General features: G+C 44.1%; 1 protein-coding gene across 1 annotated transcript; it reads left to right on the top strand.

Annotated features, from left to right (window-relative positions):
- The first annotated feature begins 77 nt into the window (after positions 1-77).
- LOC138212085 (E3 ubiquitin-protein ligase UHRF2-like) lies at positions 78-28,000 on the top strand. The gene is made up of 16 exons (XM_069172330.1): positions 78-407; positions 8,550-8,942; positions 10,103-10,422; positions 17,114-17,332; positions 17,491-17,600; positions 17,737-17,923; positions 18,754-18,877; positions 20,661-20,768; positions 20,869-20,973; positions 21,081-21,187; positions 21,416-21,578; positions 21,821-21,958; positions 22,436-22,667; positions 22,870-23,018; positions 23,683-23,781; positions 23,890-28,000. The coding sequence occupies exons 1-16, from the start codon at positions 255-257 to the stop codon at positions 24,034-24,036; spliced, it is 2,754 nt and encodes a 917-aa protein (XP_069028431.1). The 5' UTR covers positions 78-254; the 3' UTR covers positions 24,037-28,000.

The raw sequence follows: 28,000 nt of genomic DNA, 5'->3' as shown, positions 1-28,000 counted from the left end.
CGCGTTAAGGGGGAGCTGCGCCTTTAACTGCGCACTGAGCTCGCTCAACGTTACTTCGCGAGATTTGCTTGGCGCCGCGACCTCATGTGAGGCACCTCCTGCAAGAGCCAGTCCAACGTTACCTCTGCAGAGGAAAACGCAATGGAGCCCTGAAAACTGTTCATTTCTAGCTCCTCTGACCCTTGAAAACAACATTCGCTACCAAATACTGCTCCATCTGCTATTTATTCGAGGCGTAACAGGGCGGCGCAACGATGTGGATCCAGGTTCGTACCATAGACGGGAAGGAGACGCGAACCGTTGAGGATCTTTCTAGATTGACCAAAATTGAGTCTTTACGGTTGAAAATACAAGACATCTTCAATGTGAGCCCGCCACAGCAGCGCCTCTTCTACCGAGGGAAGCAGGTAAACCCCATTTTTTGTGTCACTCCGTCATGCAACAGTCCGTTTTTTGACGCCTGGCGGTGATCGGTGCTGTTGGAGTGAGTGCTGCTCTGGTATTGTAGTCGTTTCGGACCCATGCGAGCTTCCTGTTTTGATAGGAATCCGCCAATAGTTCTTGCGCAAGAGCGCGGGGTACGCGGTGTGCCATCCTCCGGGAAAACGTGGATGGGTCGTGGTCTCTCCGTGGACGCCTCTCGCATTGTTTTCGGTCGGTGCTGCTGGAGGGAGAGCTGCATGCAACAAATGTCCCGCCGCCGTAGACATGTTTGTTTACATTGCCGCGAGAGAGAAAGGAGAACATCGCCCTCCGTTTCCACATGTCGACCGAAAGTAGTGCAGCGCAAACAAGCAGCCCGCATCACATGTGCACTTGTTTCACTGGATTACACGTGTGAACCTCATCACGCATTTCTGTGTGGTTTTACGGAGCCCATCAGGGAGCACGTGAGGTGTTATGATTGTGTTCGTTATAATTAGAGGGCGCTTTGAGCTGCACGTGCACAGATATCTAAGAGCAGGTGTTGTTGTGTTTACATCCTGATGTCGCGCTGCACGGAGAGGACACCGGGCTGCACGGAGGGGACACCGGGCTGTACGGAGGGGACACCGGGCTGTACGGAGGGGACACCGGGCTGTCTGCTGCCTCTCACCGCCAGACACCGGCATATTATCACGATACACATTTTACAATCTGGCGATATATTTCAATCGAATATTAGGAAATCTGTCTCGGTATACAAAAGACACCAACATGTGCATGACATCTGAACAGTTTACTCTTTTAAGATCTGCATCTGCATTTCTTTAATTTTCTCTTAACACCACTTTCTGTGCAACATGAGCAAAGTTAACATTTGACTCCATCACTTTCAGTAAAATATCAGATTAAAATGCTGGCAGGATTCTTCAGGGAAAGAAAACAATAGAAACAGTTCAAAACATATCACAAAACATAATATCAGGACACTCGGGTGTCTCCATGTTTTCTGACCCTCTTTGTTCATCACTGAACATACATCCTGCACACGTCGCCTTCTTTGGCCTGTTTTGTATTAAATCCAGAAATAGATTTGGAATAGCTCAGATCTAACCCTTATTACCATGCAACATTTATAGTTATGCACAATCAATATGACATATTCAGAAATAAACTTTTAATCTCTCAACATCAGGTCACCACAAACAACAACACAAATGAGGCAGATAGTAAATGTTCTTTAATATCTTTGCAGACTCATTCATTCACTCATTAAACCTTAAAGAAGAAGAAGAAGAAGGGGTCAAAACAATATGTCATGAAGCGAGTGCCAGTCAAACATAAACATAAACAACATGGAAATGTGAGTCAGATAATCACAATCAGGTAATTATGTAATAATTATGACTGGAACCGAATGCAGCCTGTAAAGCTTTCCAGAGTTTATGCCTTCGCTCCAAAGGGCTTCACCTTTTAATGTGGTGGTGTATTATGATATAGTTCTATTATCATTATTTATGTTTATTTACAGCAGTTACGTCTAAATAAATGATTCATATGTACTGTAGACTTTGAGATCTCAAATATTTTAGAACAAATATGTTTGTGAAAAGAAAAATCTGCCAAAAAACATGGCTTTAACCTTTTAGCATGTGGTTTTGAATATCATTGCAAACAATATATATTATAATGTAAAATATTTTAATATGTACATGATATCGTAATCATAATGTCCACATAGCACATCGCATCTCTTTATGTTATTGGATCATTTTCCCTCCATATATTACGTATGAATCAGAAGTTACGTGCTTTTCTGTCATGAACTAATATGAGCAAAGTTCCCACAATAACGTCATTCAGCATCTTACAATATGACCCGATATTATTTATATATATATTACATTGGAAAACATTTGAAATGTGCGTGTCAGTACTACAGTGTCACTTTAACAAAACTAATAATTCTTCAATACTAATTTGACACAAATATTTAGTCTTCAGTTCAGTTGGATTATTTTGTGATTGGCTGGTCACATATCTCACACTGAGCACATGTTCGTGTCCATTTTCTCTCTCCTACGCGCTGACTGAGAAAAGTCCATCGTCATTAAATGTCGGCCGTTCTGGAAGACAAAGATGAAGAGTGTTATCTGCTTCCCTGAGATGGACGTGTGTGTCATCATGGTGGATGATCTCATGGAGCCTCAAAGCCGGTGGTTCTCTTCTACAAAACACGTAGACACAAAACACGGAGACATATTCTACCGCACACACACACACACACACACACACACACACACACACACACACACACACACACACACACACACACACACACATATACACACACACATATACACACACACACACACACACAAACACACATATACACACACACAAACACACACACACACACACACACACATATACACACACACATATACACACACACACACACACAAACACACATATACACACACACAAACACACACACATATACACACACATATACACACATACACAAACACATACACACACACACACACAAACACACATATACACAAACAAATTTGTAACAAATTACAAATGTTTCAGTTGCACATGTGAACAGTATTTGGATATCCAGCAGATAAAGTCGTGCAATATGAGTTCAGTTTGAACCGTATGTTCTTTAGTATTTCAAACATGTTTCTGACCCTTGATGACTTAATAAAGTGTAAAAGATTAACGACGGTCCGTAACTATCAGTAATAAGCAGAAGAAACTCGCTGCCTCGAGGACTCTGCTGCAGTGATTTATTCTGAATCGCAGCAGAACATAACAATGCTGATATGAACCCGGTATGACTCAGGCAGGCTGAAAAGCCTCCAGCGAGCGAGGAGCCCACAAGATGTGTTGATCTCACTTTGTTTACATTCAGTCACAGTTTCCTTCATTCATATGTGTCATGCTCTATTATAGGCCAAGAAATCCCTTTGTATTTTTTTTAATTGTCTAACCTACTTCCTGTTGTGTAATTACACGATAATGAGGTCTAACAGGCGTTCGATTCTGTGAGTCATATTTGCCTCGATGGCTCGGTTTCCTTCTCCGTTTGTGTGCTATATATAATTCATGACAAAGACAAAAGAAATACGTGAAGAGCTGTTTGGATTGCTCATACGAAGATCTTTATTGCCTTTACTGTGGAAACGTGATGAGAGTAGCTGCTTTACACCTTCTGCACCGTTACTGTCTGTCCAAGGAACTCATTTCAATTATGTGAACACGCTTTCTAAAATCCACAACATCCTGCAAGTTGAAAACACCTGTTCAAGAATTTAATCAGCTCAATTACATTTGCTTTATTAATCAGCCGTTACATTGGAGCCGTTATGGACTGTCGGAGCTGCGGTTGCAAAGGCCTCTGTGCAGTAAATCCTGTGCTTCCTTTATTTCACTGGAAAGTGAGTGGGGAGTGATGATTAGGGGATTTCCATGTGTTAAGTAATGCATGGAATGAGCTAGTGACGCGCTGGTACACTAGCTGGTGGCCTCGCATGCACAGTGGCGGCTGCACTCTGGTAGGATTTAGACTTGGAGCAGAGCAACTCGGTGTAATTCTCTGTTCAAAATGGCGTCTTGTTTTTCCCTCCAGCTCGCTGCTCACGCTGCCTCACCAGTTCAAAGTCGTGCTTGCCTTTCCGAGCCAGGAGCCGTGCAACTTTGCTCGGGTGTTTTTTTTTTTCTTCTCTTTTTTAAATGTTTTTTTGAAGTCTGCCCGCTCCAGCGCTCCTTGTTGTGTCTGCGTTTCACTTTAAACGTCTCTTGTCACTCACCTTCCGCCGGCCGTGCGGCCTTTCTGCTCAGCGCTCACACTCGCTGCTGCCTCACAGTCACTCATTTGAAAAGAGGTTGGCCTTTTTAATGAAGTGTTTTGCTGCTCAGCTCGTATTGCGTCCGTGTGATGGAAGCAGAAGGCTGGAGTTGACTTTTTCTTTCTTGCAGCAGCAACATGTTTCATGTTAGCTGGGCTGTCCTCCACTGTTGGCTGCTCCTATTGTGGGCTGTAGTTGTTGGCTTTGCCCTCTTTCCCTCAGACAGTTGCTGTGACCTAGATATCGTTACAATTTGATTATACACGGATTGATGTTGTGACTCCTCGAGTCTTTGGGCATTGCTAAGCAGGAGAATCTCAAGGGAAGCGGAGTTGTTGGCTGCAGTCGTGCATGCACACAGTCACACCCTTCTTCGACGGATAGACCGGACAAAGAGCGAACACAAAGAAAGGCTCTACACCTCCACTACGACTGCAGGCTCTCTACTCCCACATGCTTTTACAGTCGCGCCACTCCTTCTCCGAGCAGTAATTTTAGCTTGCCTCGCGGCCAAATGTGCTACCTGTTAAATCCGCCACCTCACCTGTTATTGTAAATCCGAGAGTTTTTAAAGCTCAGATTACCAGAAACTGGTCGACCTGCTAATTGTTTCTTGGGTCAAATGGATCCAAATGGAAAGCACCGTTTGGGATCTGAATGTAAATAAAAAGGATTTCTCGGGTGGATTGCAACCTGCTATTACTTCCAAACAGAATGGCAGGATATTAAACAGAATAAAGGCAATTCAATTAAATCTACATTCTAATGTTTGTGTAATAAAGACAATATTGTTAAAGTAATGTGTGTCAAACACAAAATAATTTTCGATTCCAATTAGTGGTAAAACAAACAAGCAAAAACAGTTTTATATATATATATATATATATATATATATATATTAGAATTTTGCTCAAATGAATAAGGTAAAAAAAGATGGCCCCTTCAAAATAACACATTTAGTTTGCAAAGCTATCATACTGACACTAAGTGGTATTGATGTATTGATTTGTCTTTCCTACTCCCTTCTTGTGTATTTTGAAAAACATTACGTGAAGCGATTAAAGGTATTTTGCCCAAACTAGCTGAAAAGCTATTCACCTCGGACTAAATGTTAAAATGTTCCTTTTCTTCCCACATTTGTTAAAACCTTCTGTTGGTGCTACAAAAAACGACGTTTGTCACTTCTGCAGGTAATTTGTGCTCATGAGCAGTGGATTTTTTTTAAAAGATGGAAATGAGTGCGAGCACAATGAAAGATAAAAGACCAAAGATGGAAGCTGGTAGATGGCAAGCAGGCAGGCAGACACACCCCAAGTCATTGTTTTTGGTAATATGACCTATTTTGCTCAACTCCTTGCGAAGCAGTCTGTGGGCGGAGACGAGAAGAGGTTGTGGAGGAGTAAGGGGGTTTCGGGCGGCCTGCCTGAGCAGAAGAGACTTATTTTCTGCTCTGCGTTGAAATCTCCTCGCCAGTGGTCGCGTGTATCCGACTCGACTTTCACACCTTTAAAACATCGGTTTGAAGCGAGCTGTTGAAATTAAACGGGCCGCCTTGATTTCTCGCTCCGTTAATCTGACGCCGCGTTTCCTCACGGCCTCATCGTTATGCAGGCAAAGAGCGGGCTGCTTAGTTACTTAAATGTCAAAATGATTTCTGAATAAAGAGCCCTAAAAGTCGTACGACAAGATAAGATAATGCAGTATTACAGCCGGATCTCCCTCCATCAAAACAATAGAAACAGGTTTGATCCACGACAGGAGATCTGATTCAGAAGAGGCCGTATGGTTTAATGTGTGAAGAGCCGTCTAAATGGGTTTTTTTTCCAGCAGCCACAGGTCTTTGTCTCGTCTCTGTCTGATGTTCTTTCTGCCATTATACTCTCTGTTTTCTTTGGTTCCTCTTATGATAAAACATTAGCCTTTGAAAGATGATGTTAAACAGGGAAATTAGCCTTGTGAATAGGTGTTAATTTTATTCCACTCAACAATGTGATACACTCATACACACACACACACACACACACACACACACACACACACACACACACACACACACGGCCATGCCCAGGATTTTTGACTCTTATTTGTTCGAGATGTTTGAGAAATCTTCCAGTCAAGTGTTTTTTTGTTTTTGCTTTGTTATGACGTGTGTCTCCTTCTGGAATAATGAACGACTTTACTCACATCATGAATATACCAGAAGCAGTGTTTTTTTTAAAATATTATGCTGCATTATTTATTACGGGGGAGAAAATGTCATGTCCTCAGTCAACAAGAGAGCATTCAGTCTGAGAGGTCTTGTCCTCCATGAACGGCCAACATGCAGCTTTCCTGTTTAGTTGGTGGCTCTTTGTGTGGAGGATTATTCAGCGGAGTACGACTGGAGTCAGAGCTGTAACACCTCGCCGCGAGAGGCTGATCACACTGATGGTAATGAAGTCGCTGTGGAAAGCAAGTACAGAAACAGCCCGACTATCATTGTGTGTTTGCTGCAGCGTGTTTCTGCTGTAGGTTGTTCTGATTCTCCGTCCATCTAACTGGTACCAGTCAACAGAGGCTGCAGATCTCATGGTCTGTTCAGGAGGCTTTCTGTTTACCTTCCTCTTCGTAATGCAGCATCAAGCAGGAAAAGGCAGACGCGCAGTGGAAGATAGGCAATTACTGAGACTAAATGGAAAGCAGGGAGACAGACAAAGAAATGCTGAGACAGCCCACCACAGACAGACAGACAGACAGACAGACAGACAGGTGAGCGGAGCAGCCACGGTATGGCTGTGTTTGCACCACTGCTCCTCTGATCTAAATTTCATGAGACTATTAAAAACAGGGAGGGATGGGGAGAATCGTGCTCTCTCCACCGCTCTCCACGTCCAGCCTCTTCTCCTCCCTGCTGTCAAGTAACGACGAAGGGGGAGCGCGAGCCAGTGTGGCGGCCATGCTTGTCTCCAGCACAATGGGCTGGTGGGGTTGAGGGCTGGAAATGAATAAGCTGAAGCCTGTAATGAGTTGGCGTGTCGGCCATAAGCTCCGCTCCTGAGGCAGGAGATGTACTTCCTTAACAGCGTGGGAGAGTAAATATGTCTTTCTAATGGGCCCTCATCGTGTGTTTTTCTTTTTAAAAAGCTTGTTTTTTTGTGGTTTTGTTGAGAGAACCATTTTGTGATGTCCGTACGCAGCGCTGCCTGAAAGGGTCACGCTGATGATGATGATGATGGTGGTGGTGGTGGTGGTGGGTTGGTGTCGACAGCGATTGTATATATGATTCAGAGTCGTGTGTGTGTGTGTGTTGGAAGAGGGGTGTGTGTGTGTGTGTGTGCTCTCTTTTGGTTGCCATAGCAACCCAGTCATTTTCTTTTCCCCCCAGCTACATCTCCTATCATTTTAATTCATGCATTCATATCTTTTATTTATTTTTTCTGTGGAAATGCGAGCGAGCGAGCGGAGCGGCTTTTTGGGCATCCATCGCACTGGATATGGAAATGAATACAAACATGACATCAGCGGTGCCGAGCAGCAGCTCACCAGTCACACGCGCTAATTGTTACAAATGTTGTTCCTCACTCAGAAGAGGCTGAGTGAGTTTCCTGTGATGTATAGTTAAAACATTTCATCACCAGCTGAACGTTGGCTAATTGAGGCGCAGAGAGCAGATGTTGTTGCGCTGGATTCCTCAGCAACACGGTTAAACAGTGTGTAAAGGCATGTGGACTTATTGAAGTGCTGTCTGTGTATTTTAATGTTCAGCAGCAATACGTTTCCTCTCACGGCGCTCGGTGTTGTCTTCTGTCTGCCGTGTTGGATGTTTGTCCTTGACGTGCAGCCTCGTGTGTTTGTCCGAGGGCGCTCGGTGGTGCAGTCAGCGGTGTTCGTTTCATATCGCACACATTTCCATTAGGAAGCAAATTCAGGACAAAATGAAATGAAGGAGCAGCGGGTCATTATGGGCCGATGTGCAACTGAGAGTTGATACTCAGTAAAATAAGATGCAATTATTGAGGTTGTAATTAAATCATTTTACAAAAAAACAACAAATATATTTTTCTTTTTTAATATTATTTCAAATTGAGCAAATTTTGGCTGTTTTTTTTTTTTTTTTTTTTTTTTTAGTTTTAATGGCGCGATAATTTATTTAAGACTTAATGAGTGGATTAATAAATAATAGAAATAATAGTTTTTTGCATCACTGTATATAACCATGGTTTTCTGCATCTGTATCTGTGTGCCTCTTCATGGAGATCAATGACTCTTTGATTTGTATTTATGTAGATGGAAGATGGCCAGACGCTGTTTGACTACAACGTGGGTCTCAATGACATCGTTCAGCTGCTGATCCGCTCCCAGACCGACCCTCCGGACAGCCCCGCCCCCAAGGACTCCTCCGCTGTCGCCTGCAGTTCTGCTCCTCCGCCCGACTCCAGGCCTGAAAGCCACAACTCCCCGGCTCCCGTCTCCCCGGCTGCTATGGAAACCCCAACCAGTATAGACAATGAAAACAGCAGCGTCACCACCAGCACCGTTAACGAAACAAAGCCAGACACCAGCGCCACCAGTAACTCAACCAAAAACGGGGTCAAGTCCTCCTCCAGTCCAGCACAGGACGCCCAGCCGCCCACGTCCAGCAGGAACGCGCTCGTCGACCCGGGGATCGGCGCGTACAAGGTGAGCACAGGACCGGAGACACTCTGGAACTATTTGCACATTTTAGCACCAAACTGTCTGTTCCAGCTCTGAGGATTTAATGCTCCAGATATTCTTGGGTTGGGCGCTTTTATTTGTTTGGATGTCAAACCAAATTACCGACCAAATTTATCTCTGCTGCAGAAAACTTCCGATGACCTTGTGAAGATGAAGTAGTCTGAAGCATTGAATGTTGAAAAGTGAACTGCCGGTCATGTAATTTACTTTTTGCTTTTCTAGGTAGATTTTCCACCCCAATATACTTTCAGAAATGTCAATACTATGCAGAAGTTTCTAATAATGGCAAACATGACATTAGTGGTTTCTGATCTTCCTGCTTCATTGTGATGATTTTTGTGTTTGAGCTTCTCTGGTGAAGCAGCGTTGTGTGTTGGTGCCGAATTCATCTCCGTTCTCACTATTTAAGTGTTCTGTCTGCAGATCTGATATCCTGAATGCTTTTAATTTGTAAGGGCCGATGACACGCCCCTACAAGAGAGGAGCTGACGGTGCCTGCAAGGCACATTTCAAACCACACTTAAGAAACAGGTCTATACAACTGTGTGACAAACCAATTTGCTGCTTCTCTATAAACTGAGTCTGCTGTGTTCTGTTGAACTCTGACCCACATCCTTGTTAATTAAATGTGTGGGACTGGACTCTGTTTGATGCTTAAAGTCCGATCCAGTTGGAAACGTTTACTGGATATCAAAGACTCGTGTTTTTACGGAGTTTATGTATTCATCACAGACTCTGTATTCGCAAAGGAATATCAGTGAAAGGGATGCGGCTGATTTCAAAAATGCTTCTCAATCAGTTGTGCCAACTATCGTTTGACCTCTAATATCATAAATTATTAAAAGTATTACTGGTAGATTTTTGTATGTCTCAACATATTTTCTCCAAATTGCTGATATTTCTCCCATTACATGAGTTTTTTAACGGGTTCATCTCCCAGGAGGATGTCGGTAATAGTTCATGTATGTGGAACAAATCGCTTTGCAGAGACTCAGAATATCAGTCGATGCTTTAAACAGAAATACTTCAACTTTTTAACTTTTTGAGGCGTCGCAGTTTGTTTCTGACGGCAGATTTTGGTGCAGAAGAGAGCCGGCGTTATTTGTGTCTTTGTGTCTCCTCAGATTAACGAGCTGGTGGACTGCAGAGACGTCAGCATCGGCGCCTGGTTTGAGGCCTGCATCGAAAATGTGACACGCGCTCCCAAAGGACAGATAACGCCCACCAAGGGCAAAGTGGGCCGGCCTCCGAAAAGGACTAACGGAAAGCTGGAGGCCGAGCAGGGACCGGCCCACGGCCAGCCTCAGACCACAGACAGTAGCAGGAATAACGTTGTGTTAAACTCTGAGAGTAACGGAGCCTCCACCTCTCAGACGGACTCTACGGCAGCACCGGAGACCAAGGACAGAGAAGAGGACGTCCTTTACCACATTAAATATGAAGAGTAAGTAGCGGCTCGCTGTGCTGAGCAACGTCGCTGCTGGGTTTGGTTTGGTCGCGCTGATAACAAACACATCAGCCTGATTTTAAGAGCAGAGAACTCCAGCAGATATCTGCAGAGAAAAGACTTCAGATGTTAAAATGCTGCTGAGGATCAAAATGTTGCACCTTAAATAAGAGATCGAGAACTATGAGTGTGTTTCCTCTTGTTAGTTATAGATACAGAAATACACGGCGTGTGTGTGTGTGTGTGTGTGTGTGTGTGTGTGTGTGTGTGTGTGTGTGTGTGTGTTGTACTAGTGTCTGTCTGTGTGTGTGTGTGTGTGTGTGTGAGTGTGTGTGTGTGTGTGAGTGTGTGTGTGTGTGTCTGTGTGTGTGTGTCTGTGTGTGCCAGTGTGTGTGTGTGAGCATCAGTAACAGCGTTTCGGCTGGTCGGGAATTGCTTCCTTCTTCCTCCTGGCAGTCCTGAAGATGGAGAAAGCGGGTTTGTGTGGTTGATGTTACAATTTGGACTCAATCTCTCGCGTCCCCCCCCTTTTTTTTTTTCCCCAGCAAATTCATTCAGAAGCCGACGTTTCCATGGTAACTCACGAGTTCTCGGGAGCATTACTTCTTTGCTTGCCTCCTTCAGCTTTGTCTGTAATTGCTGTGAACATGCCACCGGTGAGACGCAGCCTCCTCCTCGCCGTGTCGGCCGTAGTGTGCATATGTGCTTCTATCAGGGGATGTTGTTAAGCCAGAGAATCGACATCGAGGTTTGTCGAGCAATCGTTGGGTGTTTTCTTTTATGCAGACTTCATTCCCATCTGACGCCCCTCCATCTTCCCAATCGCTGCGATTCTGTTTAGATTTATTGTTCCAACGAGACAGGAGAGTTCTCGCGGGGACCATCCAATAATAAGATACTAAATTAAACTAAAATATATCAAATTCATTTATCTGTTTATTCAGTTTAAGTCTCATGTTCCTCATCTTCTTTATTTCATTGGTGACAGAGAGACAGAAGAGAGAAACAGAAAAGGTCCCACGCCAGCTTTAAACCCAGAACGTCACAGTAATATGTGATTTGCGTCTTCACCAACTGAGCCAAGAATACGATCCCAGTTGGCGTTTCCCCGAGAAGCCGCAGCAACAAACGCAGGAGATGGAAACTGTCAGCTTTTGGTTTCAGTAGCAGCTCTAATATTCTCTCTAATATTCTCTCTAATATTCTCTCCTCCCTCCTGATACGAGCGGCGAACACCTCTCTCCGTCCCGAGCGCCATTCCAGGTTTCTACCATCATCATTTTGTTTGCCAGAGAAAAGTGGAGGGTGGTGGAAGATTGCTCTGCCCCCCCCCCCCACCCCATCTCACACACACACACACACACACACACACACACACACACACACACACACACACACACACACACACACATAAACACATAAACACACACCTGCCTGCATAGTCTGAAAACGACAACCAGCCCTACAAAATGAAGCGCCATGTTTTTGCGTTTCTCCAGAATGTAATGAGCCTCGGAGAGAATCTCCTCTCGACAGTGTGTGTGTGTGTGTGTGTGTGTGTGTGTGTGTGTGTGTGTGTGTGTGTGTGTGTGTGTGTGTGTGTGTGTGTGTGTGTGTGTGTGTGTGTGTAAATGTTGGCTGAACCAATCATATGCTGAAGATTCTCTGTGGAGAATCTGTAACAAATACACACAATTGTAATTTGTGTTTGTGTTGATATGCAGCAGCGCGAGCAGATTAGCATCTCGGTTTTAAATGTCGAGTCATAATTTGATGTTTTTTAATTTCAGTTTTGTCGTTTCAAGCTCCATGATGTGCCCAAGCTGATTGAAAACATCATTTCCTGTCCAAAATGTCATAATTTGTTAAAGGCAGAATTCCTTCTTGTAGGTTGTGTTGTGTAGAAACATGCTTGAACGTTCTGATTTCCCCGGCAGACACCAGGACCGTCCCGAACCCACACATCCTCTGAGTCTGCAGGCTGTTTGTAGTCCTGCTGTCCTCCTGCTCTCAGATCTGAGCTCCATCAAAGACATCATTAGATATCAGGCTGCACAGATGTAAATAGTGAAATTCAATTAATTGAATTCCATTTAGTTGCTTCAACATATTAACACCTTTACTTTGATCTGCTACAACAGGTCAGTTCCTGCTGGGAACGAGGTGTACAGCCCTCAGTTGCTCTGAGCCTCGTGAGAAATTCAGATTATTTTTTAGAACACGTGATATTTAGATGTTTAAGCTAAAGGGGTGTTTTGGGAAGGTTTTACTAAAAGAGAGGCTCAAACGCTTCTTTAAAAGGGTTTGTCTTGTAATTAACGAGGATCCACATATGCGGAGAAAAGGATCTGAACGGCCGGCTGTTATCTGAGCACGTCTGCTGCCTGAGTATCAGAGAGACTTTCTAATTTAGTGATGAAGAAATAAGGATGAAATATCTCCTTTTCTGCTCAGAGCGCTCCTTGTTTGTTTACTCTCATCTCTAAAATACTGCACGGCTGACCCGAATCGGTTTATTACAGGTGTGTGTGTGTGTGTGTGTGTGTGAGAGAGTGTGTGTGTGTGTGTGTGTGTGTGTGTGTGTGTGTGTGTGTGTGTGTGTGTGTGTGTGTGTGTGTGTGTGTTTGGAGGTTGTAGTTTACACATGTTCATGTTTGCTGTGACTGTCAGGGGTGTTTTTATTATCTTTTTACGTTCCAGTAGGAAACACACAGGCATGAATGATAAGCTAATTGAATTTGGTTGCTTCAGTTGGTGTGTCTAAGTAACAGCAGTGTTTTTCCTACGATGACGAGTCAAAATGTCTTCGTGAATACACATAACTTGATTTTCAACATTTACCTCCACGTTATATATCAGATTTATTCTGTGGGCCTCTCGGTCTGAAGCTTCCTGGTGTTCGGTTGTCTGTTCTTCCCGTTCTTGTAAACGTGATATTCTTTAAATTTGGCACAAATGTTCACTTTGACTCGAGAAGAAATTTAATAGAAATTTGGTGGCAAAAAGTGACTGTGACCTCACGAAACATGTTTGTTGTCTTAACTCAAGAATTAATTTGTTAATTATGACAAAACTTCACAAACGTTTTAACGGGGTAAAATGATGATGTGACGACATTATATGTGAACATATATGAAAGGTGGGGGTGAAAGGTCAACTTGGTCTGCACTGTGTTCCTCACTATCGGGTATTTCACAGGATCCCAACGACTCCACTTTGGTCAGTATAACCCAGATGGTTGTACATTATGCCAACTTCATGAATGTTATTCAGTATTGAACAGTGTTTAGCATTTCTGTATCTGTATTTTTTTTAATTTAAAAAGTCACAACATCTCGTTTTAACATGGTAGATTTGTCCAGAAACGGTTTGAGGGGACATTCGGGGTCAAATGAGAGTCTTGGTGTGGCTGCAACACACCACACAGTTGGAATGCACTTGAAAGCAGCATCCTGGGAGAGCAGCCGCCTCCACCCATTAACCACCGGCAGCTGAATGCAGCGCTGATGCCTTCGCTGACTTGCTGCCAAAATGTTTGGCCGCTGTGTTCGGTGCCAAAATGGTCCAACACAACAGAGAGCAGCTTTCTGTTCCTCCGGCCGTTGTGTGTCTGAACAGAAACGGTTTCCACAGGTTTCCGAAGGTATTTTGTCATTGCAGTAGTTTAGTGGTTGAATCAGAGGGCGAGTCGTAGATCTGAATTAGTTTGCAACTGCAGAATGTGTGTCAGTGACCAGCAGCAGAGTCGTGGATGGACGGCGAGGCTCTGGGTCACCGGGGGAAGTCGGCCTTCACGCCACCTTTTTCACGTTTCGCGTAACACAACGTACGTGAGCTGTTCTTCTTGCTGTTCATGTTCGATTGTAGCAGGTTGAGAAACTACGTACTGATCCATCGCTGTCTCAGGTTTTATGTGTGCAATGATTCGGATTTTACTCAACAAACTCACTGCAGGAAAAATACTCCAACAGAAATAGCAACAGCTTCTGAAAGCACGTATCACACTGCAGAGATCGTAGCCACAGTTGAACTCATCTGAAGCGCTGCACAGTCATGTTTCCCTGTTAGGTTAATTGTCGTGCATCCATTAAGTGACTCTGCTGCCAACTACGAGTGCATTAAAACAAAGTGAACAATGTTCTGCTGTCGGAGTCGACGTGTCGCTCCCTGAATGTCCAACCTGACAAAACCAAACTGGTTCGCCACTTTTATCCCATCAGGCTTTGTGAGATATTTAATCTTATAACACTGTTATAATATCAGTATTTCATGTTGTGGGACCGCCTGCATGAGGCTTGATGTCCACCCGTGTGAAGCAGCATGTTTAGTGGGAGCTTGTGTGGTCTTGAGCTTCGGTACTTCTGCTTCTCTTGTGTTGCTCGCTGTTCGCCTTCGGTTCATGTTGAGTCCCATTGTGCTCTAAAGTTGATATTCCTCTCCTGTGTGTGTGTGTGTGTGTGTGTGTGTGTGTGTGTGTGTGTGTGTGTGTGTGTATTCTCATGTGCATGTTGGCGGTGTCTGTGTGTTTTTGTGTTGCTTGTCTCTCCCCCTCCCCCAACCCCCTATCCCTCCACACTTCCCCAAACCACAGTAATCCCTTGGGCCTAAAAAAGGAAATCCCTGCACGGTGCCCCGGCCTCCTCTTCCTGGGAGTTCACCAGTTGAGCTCCCTGCAGGTTCCCCAGTCACTTTAAAAAGTCTTAAAATAAGCACCATGGTCTTCTCAGTGAGAGTAAAGCTGGCGAGTGTTAAATAAAGCAAGAAGATATTCTGCCAGCAGAAAGTCTGAATATGTTGAGTGTTCAACAGGCTGTTGTCAGTTCAGAATAAGTGGCTAGTTTAGGCTCAACTTTTTCCAAAAAACACACATACATACTGCTCACTCATGCACACCCCCCCCCCCCTTCACACACACACACACACACACACACACACACACACACACACACACACACACACACACACCTCCCAATCCCCCCGACCCCCCCCCCTTCACACACACACACACACACACACACACACACACACACACACACCCTCCCAATCCCCACGACCCCCCCCCCGACCTCCCACTGTGTGAGCGGACCTGAGCGTGCAGTTCAACTTCAGTGCCAACACATTGTTCATCTATAAGCGTAATTCCAGTTTTTGGCAAGCAAGAGAGCTGTCAATTTATTTCTGAGTCAGGCCTCATCCTTCCAGCTTAATAATGATTGACAGGCAGGAAACCTGCACAATTAACCTCCCTACATCCACTCCGAGTTCGCTTGACAAGAAGCCATTTCACACTCGTTCACGTCGTCTTTTGGACGAAGGAGAATCGTGTCAAATTGTACAGAATGAGCTTGTGGTTTTCCTCACAGACAAGAACGTGTTTCACCATTAGGAAACATACTTTAATACGTAAAGAAAGACTAGTTTTAGTTCACGTATTAAAGGAAAGGTTTCACTACAGCCAGTTAGCTCGTCTTAGCACAAAGACTGAAAACAGGAGCAAACAGCTCTCCTGGCTTTGAATTCACTTACTAACACGTATAAAATGGTAAATAGACTGCAGTTATCTGGTGCCTTTTAACATCAGCGGTTAACAAAGCTCTCATTCACCCGTTCACACACACACACACACACACACACACACACACACACACCAGTGGAGCTGCCGTGTGACGTGCTCGCTTGCTTTTAGGAGCAGATTGGCGTTCAGTGCCTTGCCCACGGACACTTTGGCGTGTGGAGAGGTGGAAACTCGCGTGTTTGTTTCATCCATCCATGTTGTGGTTTTATGGGTGTTTGGTTCTGGCTGTTTCTCCGTCAGACATTACAACTACCTGTAGTTCCACTGGTCGCCTCACGGTGACGTCGTTGTGATTATTGTGGTGATGGTTGACTAAGAGACATCAGAAAATGAAAAAGAGAAGACGCTAAACTGTAGCAAAAAAAAAGTGTAAATACTGTAGTATTAAATATGAATCTGGTGATGATCAGTTATATCTCAGTGCTCTGAAACGAGTTCACCTCTGCTGTTCGTTCTGGTTACAGCTTAAACAATACTGGATTCTTCCCGTCAGCCGACGCAGACAATAAATCTCTAAAACTGTGAAGCTTCCAACTCCTTCCATGACAACGTATTTGTTTCTGTTGGCTGCTGGTCTTCTCAAGTCACCTCACCTTTACTCACCCGGTGGCGGGTGGAGAGTGGAGAATGGAGGGTGGAGGGTGGAGGGTGGAGCGCTTCCCAGAAACTCGGGTCAGGATGTAGAGATGACTCAAACCACGCTGGAGTTTTTTGTTTTGTTTTCTTAACTGTCTGACAAACGAAGCTGCCGTCGACAATTTTCTGTTCAGTCTCATTAAAACAACAACTTCAGTGGAGGTCGTCTGAAAAGGTTTAATTTAGCGGAAGAATGCGCAGAACGCTGCCGACTGGATCCGGACCACCTCTCATTCATAATTATCTCCGCTCCAGTTGTTAAGTGGCAAGAACTATGTTTGACCAAATGCAAGAAGGGCGATGTATTAAATAGATTTCTCTTTCGATGAACGTGGTGGGAAGCAAAAGTGAAAATCCATCATGATCCTTCACGGAAACCCAGTCAGGAAGCCGTTGTGTGTAAATGTGTCAGAGTAGAACCAGCAGTGATGAAAGCTCCGTCCTCCTGATCCCGTTCTTTGCTCCTCCGTCCACCAGCTACCCGGAGAACGGCGTGGTGGAGATGCGACCGGTCCACGTGCGTCCTCGCGCCCGGACGCTGCTGCGGTGGGACGAACTGCAGGTGGGCATGATCGTGATGGTCAACTACAACATGGAGACGCCGGACGAGAGGGGCTTCTGGTTCGACGCGGAGGTCCTGACCGTCAATCAAACCTCCCGCACCAATAAGGAGCTGCGGGTCAATATCCTCCTGGGGTGAGGATCTTCCTTCCATAGGTGGGGGGGTGACGGGATAATCGCTGTTTTATTTCCTTCTTCCAGTTTTGAGTTTTTCCTCTTTGGCTTTCTGTTCTTGTGCTTTCATCTCTTCCTCTGCCTCCCTTCCCTCGGTCTGCGTCTCGCCCTCCCCCCAGGGGTCCCGGGGATGTAATCGGAGATTGTAAAGTTCACTTTCTGGATGAAATCTACCAGCTGGAGAAACCAGGAGCTCGGGCGCTGTCGGGTGCAGACGGACAGTTTAAACGTACGAACCAGATCAAACACACAAACGTTCCCACATCAGTTCTGAACACGTACTTTTGTGCAACAGTAGCATGATATAATCTTTCTGGTCATGTATGTGCATGCGTGTGAAAGTTTGCCTCCTGTGTTTGCTGCAGGGAAGAGCGGGCCGGAGTGCAAACACTGCAAAGCCGACCCCGACGCAGAGTGTCGGTTCTGCTCGTGCTGCGTGTGCGGCGGGAAGCAGGACGCTCACATGCAGCTGCTGTGTGACGAGTGCAACATGGCGTTCCACATCTACTGCCTCAACCCGCCGCTGGCCACCATCCCAGATGACGAGGACTGGTGAGGGAGTGGGGGAGGGAGGGTGGGAGTGGGGGGTGGCCACAAGCTCGGTTTAAAGAAAGGTTGATTGATGGTGTTCAGTGAGCCTCGACGTGTATTCACGCAGTGATTAAACGGTGACTGAGGTTAAAATCAATGTGAATTTCTGACCTGATTCTCTCAGGTGGGACTTTATCAAACGCAGCGACTTTGAGTGTCTTCCTGACAAACACAAATGAGGGTGTGAAAGTGTTTTTTCTTGGCCGTTGCTGAGAGGAAGATCTCCACCCGCCATCTGTCAGTCATACAAAAGCTTCATTATCATGTGCTGAGGGAGCCGTGGACGATCCCACAGCACTGGACAGAAATCAAAGAGATTATTGGAAAGAAGTCCTAAAAGTACTGGTCCAACTGCTTTGAGACTTTGTGTCTGGGTAGGAGACAGGATGATATGAATGGCTTTGGAATTAAAATGTTCAACATTTGGTTAATTGCAAGAAAAGAAAGAAATTCAACTTTTTATTCCTTACGTAAGTCAAGTATGTGGCAAGACCCCTCAATCCCCCTTTTTTCTTGGCTTTGTGGTCTCGTTCTCCTCATTTGGCCTAATTCATTGTTATTTCTTATCACCATCTTTTAAAATCAGAAAAATAAATCAAATACAGAAGAAGAAAAAAACTGCTCTTGACAGGAACATCAGTAAATGTTGAAGTGTTTCTTTTTTACGTGACTTCTTTCTGAATTTTCAAGTCTGGGCCTGAATGTACTTTAGATTTCAAAACCTGCTGATCTGAACCTTTTAAGATATCAAAAGCACTGAGCGGGAACTGATATCCTTTTTATCCTGCCAGGTACTGTCCAACCTGTAAGAACGACACCAGCGAAGTTGTCAAAGCAGGCGAGAAGCTCAAAGCCAGCAAGAAGAAAGCCAAAATGCCTTCAGCGACCACGGAGAGTCAAAGGGACTGGGGAAAGGTGAGAGCGAAGGGCACCTGCAAAATCAGGCGGACTGACAGCTGCTCCGAGACTCAAAGTACATTTTAACAGCGAGCCTGAAGGGAAGCCTGCGGCTCCTCAAAGGTTACGTGGCCATATGTGAAAAAGCAGTTTGTTTCCGAAGTCTTTCCGAAGCAGTAACTTCTGTGTTGATTGTTTTGTGCGCCATCAGTGAAATAACCAAATGATTGAAAACGCTTCAATCTCTTCAGCCGGACTCACACAGGTTCATTCGTTCAGGACAAGATTTTCTATTTCCACTTTCCACTGTAACAGCTGCTGCAATCAATCCACTTCCAGAAACTGAATAACCAGATTACTTGATGATGGTTTATCAGCATTTCTGAAAATGCTGCACTCTTCTTTCAGGGAATAACAGTTTCAAATTGATCCACTTGAGACCGACAAAATTCTGCGTGTCTGCAAGACAACACAAATATTTGAAGAAGTAGATTTTCTCTTCAGGGTTTTGATTTCATTCCTTTTCAAATCCAAACATTATATTCACAAATAAATGTTAGTGTTTACAACAGTGAAGAGAATCTGACTGCACACTCGACGTCGTTCACATCTGACAAAATCAACACAGAACTGATCCCACTTGAATAAAAACGCTATAAAATGATCGTAGAACAGCAGCCGGACCAAATGTTTGAGCAAGTTATTCATGAACTGCTTCATTCATTCATTCACACATCAAACACACTTTGTATTGACTACAAACCGCTTTGTTCCTGTGGACCTTTTATGTGTTTAGTGTAAGTAATCGTCTGTTGTGTGTTTTGTGCTGCGTTTCATCAGATAAAAAATGTTTTTTATTGCATCTGTTTGAAGATCGCTCCAATATTCCCTCAGATTAGATGATCAGATCAGTTTTCATCCAGTCAACATTACTTTTTATCAATTTAACTGCAGTCATAGAATTTTGTTTTACAAATGCCTACAATAATATAATCAGGGATTATTGATCTTTTCTTACATAATGATAACATGACTAATTAACTCCTCATAAACCCCCTCCCTTCTCTTTTTCATGGCATCGGAGGGCAAAAGCTGGAAAATTACATTTGGACTTTTTACTTGGCAAAAAGTAGAATTATATTAAATTCTAGCTGCTGAAGCAGAAAATGAGACCGAAAGACATCTGACATGCATTTCAATTTGTTTAAAAAAAAAAAAAAAAAAAAGCATCTGTTTTAAACATATTGTTAAATATTTTCCTCCGAAACACTTTTGAGATGTTGTGTGGCTCGTTTCCATCGTGGCCTTGCTGTCTCCCTGACGCGCTGCTCCGCGCTGTAATGTGAACAATGCCATTAAGCATGACTTAGCCACTTTCCTGGAACTGCCAATGGAAAATAACTCCTTTCTTTACCAGAATGCGCCCTTTCTCTGAGGACTAATTGAAAACAGCCCAGCTTGTGTGTTTGGGCACGTTTAAGTGCTGTGACTCACGCAGCATTTATTCTTGACTTTCATTTTATCGCAGTTTTATAGCCCCTAAAATAAAATGCTTTTCCTTGCTAAAGGTTTCTTGCATTGTTACTTTTAGAAACGTCTGTACAAGCTGAATGAGACGCTCATCATTTCTGAAAGTATAAATAATCCCTACAGGTTGAGCTGTGATTGACATACACACGACTGCCCTGCTTTTTAAATGCCTTTATGAAATGCAATGTAAAGAAATGTGCACTGATTTTGGTATTTAATGGGATTTTATTTGCACATATTTTAGATTCTTTGTCCCCTGATGTAATTGCAGGGTATGGCCTGTGTGGGGCGCACTAAAGAATGCACAATTGTTCCTTCAAACCACTATGGACCCATACCTGGAGTCCCTGTCGGAACCACCTGGAAATTCAGAGTCCAGGTTAGCTGTTTGTTTACAGTGCATCACTTATTAATCAGGCAGACTGTGACTGAGAGAAAATCCTTCACTTCTGTTTCTCTGTCTGCGTTCATCCCTTCAGGTGAGTGAGGCCGGCGTTCACCGGCCGCACGTCGGCGGTATCCACGGACGCAGTAACGACGGCTCCTATTCTCTGGTGCTGGCCGGCGGCTTTGAGGATGAAGTGGTGGGTTTTTACGACGTCTCCGTCTCGCTGCTGGTTTATTGAGTCACATGTGAACCACCGGGCTTCTTCTTTATCTCTCACTTCATGGTTCCTGTGATCTGCGGCAGGACCGGGGAGATGAGTTCACCTACACGGGCAGCGGGGGTCGTGACCTCTCGGGAAACAAACGGATCGGAGAGCACTCCTTTGACCAGACGCTGACCCACATGAACAGGTGCGTCGCTTCAACAAGACCTTTCACGTATTTCTCTGCCCGGTTTTATTTCTTCAGAGAAAGAAGAGCAGGAATTTCATATCAAAAACCAGTTGACAACTTCAGTTGTGCTTTAATTTGAGTCAGTTTAATAAAGTTCATGTCGTCATACATGACATATTAACCTAACAGTCAATCCTGCTCTTATCAAACATCCTTGTGTTGTGGCTCGGCTCCTGATCCCTGCAGGGCGTTGGCCTTAAACTGCGATGCACCTCTGAACGACAAAGATGGTGCAGAGTCCAGAAACTGGCGGGCAGGAAAACCGGTGAGGGTGGTGCGCAGCTCCAAAGGTCGTCGTATCAGCAAATACGCTCCTGAGGAAGGAAACCGCTATGATGGCATTTACAAGGTACCGTCAACAACAGATCTGCCGACTTCTAGTGATGCTGCTTGAGGAAATAGCACCGTTATGGACTTTATGTGCATTCGTGGTTAGAAAAGCTGCAGCGTCGGTTACTATAACCTTCTTCACAACTCTTTGATTGTTCTTTTCCTCGTAGACCGGCATTAATTCAGTTCTGCTTCAATGACTCCAAAACTCCTCCTTAATGTTTGAGATTTAGCGTGATTGTGGTTGTCGGTGGCTCGCAGGTGGTAAAGTACTGGCCGGAGATCGGAAAGTGTGGTTACTTGGTGTGGCGGTACCTGCTGAGACGGGACGACCAGGAACCAGCGCCGTGGACACCCGAAGGGATGGAGAGGATCCAAAAACTGGGTCTTGCTGTTCAGGTTGGACTCCAAGTGTGCCTCCATTTGTGTTTTTGAGTATTAATATTTTCTGGTTCTTTTAGTCCTCTGTGATAAAAAAAAAAAAAAAACTAAATTTTTTTGGTTGTGGACTGATGGTCGGGACACAACAAGACATTTTAGACTGCATGTTGGACTTTGGGGAACACTGATCAACATTTTTCACTATTTTCTAACATTTTAAAGACCAAACAAAAAAATGTAATAACAGATGATTCCATAATTCTAATAGTTGCTGCAGCCCTGGTATGAGAGAGCATGAGCTGAACAGGACTGTATGCAGCATAAACAGTAACTTTGCATGGGTATTTATTGATTTTGTTTTGATCACTGATTTGTGCTCTTTTTGCACATTTATATTTTTCAGTTTTCAAACACGACCAGCAGAAACGAGGTTCAAATTGAATAAAATAAAAAGCCGTCCACTTTGTGCTCATGTCCCTCCTCGTGTCTCTGCAGTACCCGCCGGGCTACTTGGCAGCCATGGCCAACAAAACAAAGAAGGAGGCGTGTGCTCGGCCCGGCCGCGGCGGCCGCACTAAGCACTACCTCGGGAAGGGGAGGCCACGGAGACGCAAGATCAAGGAGAAGGAGGAGAACGACGAGGAAGATGAGGACGAGCCTTCGATGGCCGATATGGAAGAGGAGGAGGCGCCACCAAGTAATGGAGAGAAGACGAGCAGAGATAGTGGTGGGTGCTTTTACAGGTGAAGCTCAGAGCAGGTCAGACAGGTTGAGAAGAGGACCGGTGAGAACAGCGGGATCAAATAAAAACCCACCAGCGGTGTTTCACCAGGCGAACGCCTGTTTGATCAAGTGCTTGTTTTTAATTCTGTTTTATTCCTCAAGAGAAGCTGCAACTTTTAAAAGTCTTACTCGTGTGTTTCCATCAGAATCGCCGCCAGCGGCAGAGCCTCCGTCTAAACGGGTGAAGATCGAGGAGACCTTCCAGCTGTCAGAGCAGCAGCAGCAGTTGATCCGGGAGGACGCCGTCAACAAGAAGCTCTGGGGTGAAGCCATGGAAAACCTGAAAGAGGGGCCGGTACGAATCCCAGCGCACCGCGACACTGACACATCACCAGCTGCTCAAAACTGTTCACAAAGCAGCTCTTCACAGAAAACTCACTCCGTCCGCCACCCAGGAAAAGGAAAGTCATCTCCTCGACCTTCAGAGATTAACCACTGGAGTCACTTTCCTTTATGTTCTCTGATTTTGAGTTCAGTGCTGCCGGAACGACACCTACTTCTTCCAAGTGAAGACATAAATGTTCACACTTCTCTTTAAATTAATTTAAATTTTTGAAGTGCTTTCGGATCCAATCATTGCTAAAATGAATGTTTCGCAAGAGAGCCTATAAAAACGCAAAGTTTTCTTTCTGACATTTAAGTTGACTTACGACATCAAAGTCTCGTTTTGATCCGCTTCTGTTTGCCCTTTAAAAATGACTGCGTTCCACGGTGATGCAACGCCCCCGTTGACCAATAGGGTCAACGCTTCAAATTAAAAGCCTTCTTGTATTTCAGTAGATGGAGACCCTTCATTTCTTAACAAGGCTTTTATTGTGAAACATTTTTCAGGAACGTGTTGTGACTGAAATCGGAGAGACGACTAATTCATAATTGTTGAAAATAGCATGATAATAAGACCGTCATGTTTTGTTGTTTGTTTTCACAAATTTGATGTTTTTTGTGTGTTTCTGTTGAAGAATTTCCTGCGTAAGATGGAGCAGATCTTCATGTGTGTGTGCTGCCAGGAGTTGGCCTTCCAGCCGATCACCACCATCTGCTCACACAACGTTTGCAAGGTATGTCGTGTACATTTGAGTGACTGTATTTCATATATGCTGTGACGCAAAATCCCCGTCCTCGTCTATCTGTGTGCGTGAATCTCTCCCGTCACCTTCCTCCCTCAGACTTGTCTCCAGCGGTCATTCAGAGCGAAGGTGTACACCTGCCCCGCCTGCCGCCACGACTTGGGCAAGGACTACATCATGATCCAAAACAAGACGCTTCAGATGCTGCTCGACCAGTTCTTTCCCGGCTACAGCAAGGGCCGATGAGGTCCGAACCATGTTTCTAAGTAGGATATACACGCACATACGCATTCATTCTGTGCACCCGCGTATACCGTCGAGTACCTAGAGCTCCACTTTAACATGCATTGCACACTCATAATGTACTTACCCACGGGCAGATGTATATTGCATATACAGCCATTTATGTATACAATCATTCATACACAAACAACCTCAGTAGGGACTGACCTCATCTGTTGAACGTGGACTGTTTCCATTAACATCACCAGCCTGAAAATCAATCCAGGACATTTTTTAACCACCCCCCTCCCCCTCCCCCTCCACCACACACACACACACACACACACACACACACACACACACACTCCACCCCCCCATATTCCTGCCACAAAAACGCGCACAAAAACAAACGCACAAAAGGAGCCCCACCTTTTCCTCCCATCAGCCACCACGAGATATTCGCTCATTCCCTGGTTGTCCTTTCCACTGTGTCGTCCTCCGGTTCCATTGATTGACATACAGCACTTTGTTCGAGTGCAAAATTCTCCAACAGCAATATCCTGAAATTAGCAGCGAGATTCCCGCCAACCTGTTCGCATTTTTTTGTACCATGTGTGCAGTTTTACACCAAAATACGTTTTACTCACCTGGCAGAGATCTTTTCACAGAGAAGCCGTCGGCCTGTCACAAGGCAAGATGAACAAAATCAAAGTATTTGTACATGAAATGAAGGACACAATATCCAATGTCCTCGAAGCACTTTGACACTGACACGTGGAGCAGACTTGTTTTGTAGGTTAATCAGGAGAATTTACTTGCATCTCTTGGAATAACTCCATCGCCATTCTTTGAGCTAACGAGAAGAGTGAACGGTCTCACCAGGGGTCATTTTCTGTGTTTTGGCAGACAACAGAAACTGGCAGCCGTGTCCAGTTTGTTTGGAGGTGTGGAAGATTTCTCGCTGCAACTTTACATGCTAACAAATAATGAAAAGTCTGTATTTAAAATTTCATGTGGAGTCATGAAAATAAAGACAAATAACGCTGATCAGGTCAGGAATCTGCTTTAAAAAGTCATTTCTGGAATCACACCTAAAATTAAACCTCTGACTGTGTTGAAATAGAAAACATAATGTAAAGACAGTATTGTTGTGCCTCTTAAAGGTCCCATATCGTATAGAATCAGACTACAGAAGCAGGTGATATAAGAATACTGTTAAAGTCTCAAAACAAATTCCCTCGGCCCTTATTCAGCGACGAAGCCGTTTGGACTTCTGTAAGTCTGTGATGTCACAAACTGTCGCTCATGTTTCGTGTACGTCCTCAGCACGGCCCACTGGCCAACCGTTTATACCCAAGAAAACACAGAGGGGTCATTCCAGCGGGACGCCAGCCAGCTAGAAGACTGAAGAAGAGCTGTGATTGGCCTCGCCGTGCGTCACTCAGAGAAGTGTCATCCAATCAGAGTCATTGATGTCATTAAACCTTAAAGACACAGACACCAAACAGCCTGATCTTCGTAGAGCTCCAGAGAGATGTAAAACTATATTGAGAAATATCTTCTCATAGAGTTTAAGATTGCAAAAAAAAAAACACAGAAAGGTGTTACGTATGGGACCTTAAGTCACATGACATGAACTAATTTGTCCTTCACATGAGATGATCATGTTTTGGTGTTTTCCTTTATTGACCTGAGAAATACTCTGATGTAATGGAAATGAACGATTTACCTGCTTGAAAAGCGTCAGATGAGCCGGTCTGAGCACGCTGTGGTTGTCGCTGGTGTTACTAAGCAACTACAATCACGCAGGACTGAGATGGTTAGCATATATTGGGCTCAGCAGATATTCATGTGCTATTGTTCCCCCTCTGTTAGGCTCAATATAACGTTCACTGGAGAGCTCATGATAAAAGAACACGATGAAAACAAATTCATGTTCTTATCTGGATGTTGATGTTCTGATGATGCAGTAAACCAAAAGATTCACAACTTTAATTCTCTATAAAATAGCTCTTGAGCATTTTTTTAAATTTTTTTTTTTAAAGCTACTTATATTTGGATAAAAAGAAACGTTTTTGTATTTAATACTCACCTTTTCTTAACTCTTCAGGAGGACTAGTTAAAACTAGACAACTAAAAGCACTTGGGAGCTTTACATGAGCTTCTTTTGATCAATATTAGAATATCTAAGGAGAGTCAGAGTCTTACAGAAAGTCTTTTCACAAACATTTCATTCACATTATCCCCCAATTAATTGCAGAGCTTGTTAATAGTGACCATCTCATCCATACCAGTTAAACAACTGGTTATCTTCAATTTGCCCAGAATTTAAAAGATTCTTTTTGTATTATTGTGAGCAGCCGAAACAGATTTGTACCTTTTTTTTATTTTCTTACATTGCTGACATGGTACTTTAAAATGTCCGGGGTTGGCAGGTCTGATAGGAAGTAAAAGGAGCATCCGTTGTAGAGCGGGCCGGTCCGTGAGGCGGTCCGCGGGCCGGCCCGGACCGGTCCGTGAGGCGGACTGAGGTCACGGTTCAGTTTGTGACTCTTGAGTCGGAGTTTGTGGGAAAACGAATCCCTCATTCAATCACGTCGTCCCGTTAACGTGCAGCTGCACACGTCAGTTTCTTACTTCTCTGTTGACGTTCAGATACGAGATGGACGGTGTGTCAGACTCCCGGTGCCCCCCCCCCCCCACCACCACCACCACCACCACCACCACCACCCCTCATTGTCAGGCTGTTTGTTCGTTTGTGGTGATGTCCTCGTTTCTGTTCAATCATTCAGGATTTTTTTCTTCTCTCTCTTTTTATCAACAACATGCAAGTACAAATGCTTCTATGGTCTTTTAAAGCTAACTGTGATGTGCATTACTTCCACTGTTGCTTAATCTTGTTCGGATTATTTTCTACCCGCGTTAACTGGCAAGTTTATAGCCCTCCTTTCTTTCTCTGCTGTGACCTTTGCCCCCTGTCCTCTCCCCCCCCCTCCCGCTGTCTTCTCCTCCGTGAACCTACAGTACTAACAACTTTTAGACGTCTTGTGGACGCTTGGCTTCAGTGCTGTGTCGTTTTTATTTTTTATTGCACTCTATTGAAGAAAAAAGTTTGAGAAGTCACATTTAATTTTCCTAGAATGCTTATTACTATTATCTATGTCCGTACACCATTTTTCTACCATTTTAGTTGCTTCTCTTCTATTTTAATCATTAGTCATTTTTATGTGGGCGACCTCAAATATTTGGAGCAAACGCCAGTCGGAGGAGTTTCATTGCTTCATATTGTGATCTGAAATTTTATACATGTCATAATAATACTTGATATGTACCTATTAAATATTTGGATTCAAGAAAAAAGTTTTCTTTTTTTTTTTTTTTACAGGTTTTATTGGGCAAATAACGTTTTAAAGATTTATAAACTGTAAAAACTGCACCTGTTCCTTTCCAGGTAAAGTTGAAGAAGCGGTTTTCTTTTAACACCTGAACTTCAAATCAATATTTAATCCCTATTATCCAGTCAATAAACAGGGGAAATGAATGTTGGATATTTAATTTTAAAAAAAAGGAGGCATGCATATAAGTGCGCTCTTTTCTAACTGACCTCCAATCAACCTGCACCGTGAGGGTCCATGACCTTTGACCTCGAGTTGGTAAAATTGTAGAGAACATAAAAACACGCAAAAGGTTATTCTCTGCAGAACATCACTGCCATCTAAAATGGCATCTATGCAGTTGATTTAATGTCAAAACTGAGGCTAAGAAAGAAAGAAGCCACTTGTACATCTTTTACAAGGCCAGATACAACTTTTAAAATCAGTTGCTGAATGGTACCCGTGATTCAGAGTCCCGTGGAGCCCCCTGGTGGTGAGAAGACACATGACATGCTCAGGATGTCCAGCTGCCCCACTGCTTCTGTAACTCTTCTATTTATGCAGAGAAGCACAGATGACAAAATGTGCTTCACTACATTAGATAGAGGATACAT

Source organism: Embiotoca jacksoni, unplaced genomic scaffold (genome assembly GCF_022577435.1).
Source record: "Embiotoca jacksoni isolate LCO1_2020_lvr unplaced genomic scaffold, fEmbJac1.0.p SCAF_10, whole genome shotgun sequence".
NCBI lineage: Eukaryota > Metazoa > Chordata > Actinopteri > Embiotocidae > Embiotoca > Embiotoca jacksoni.
The sequence above is the reverse complement of the archived record's forward strand: the minus strand, read 5'-3'. Positions and strand labels throughout refer to the sequence as shown.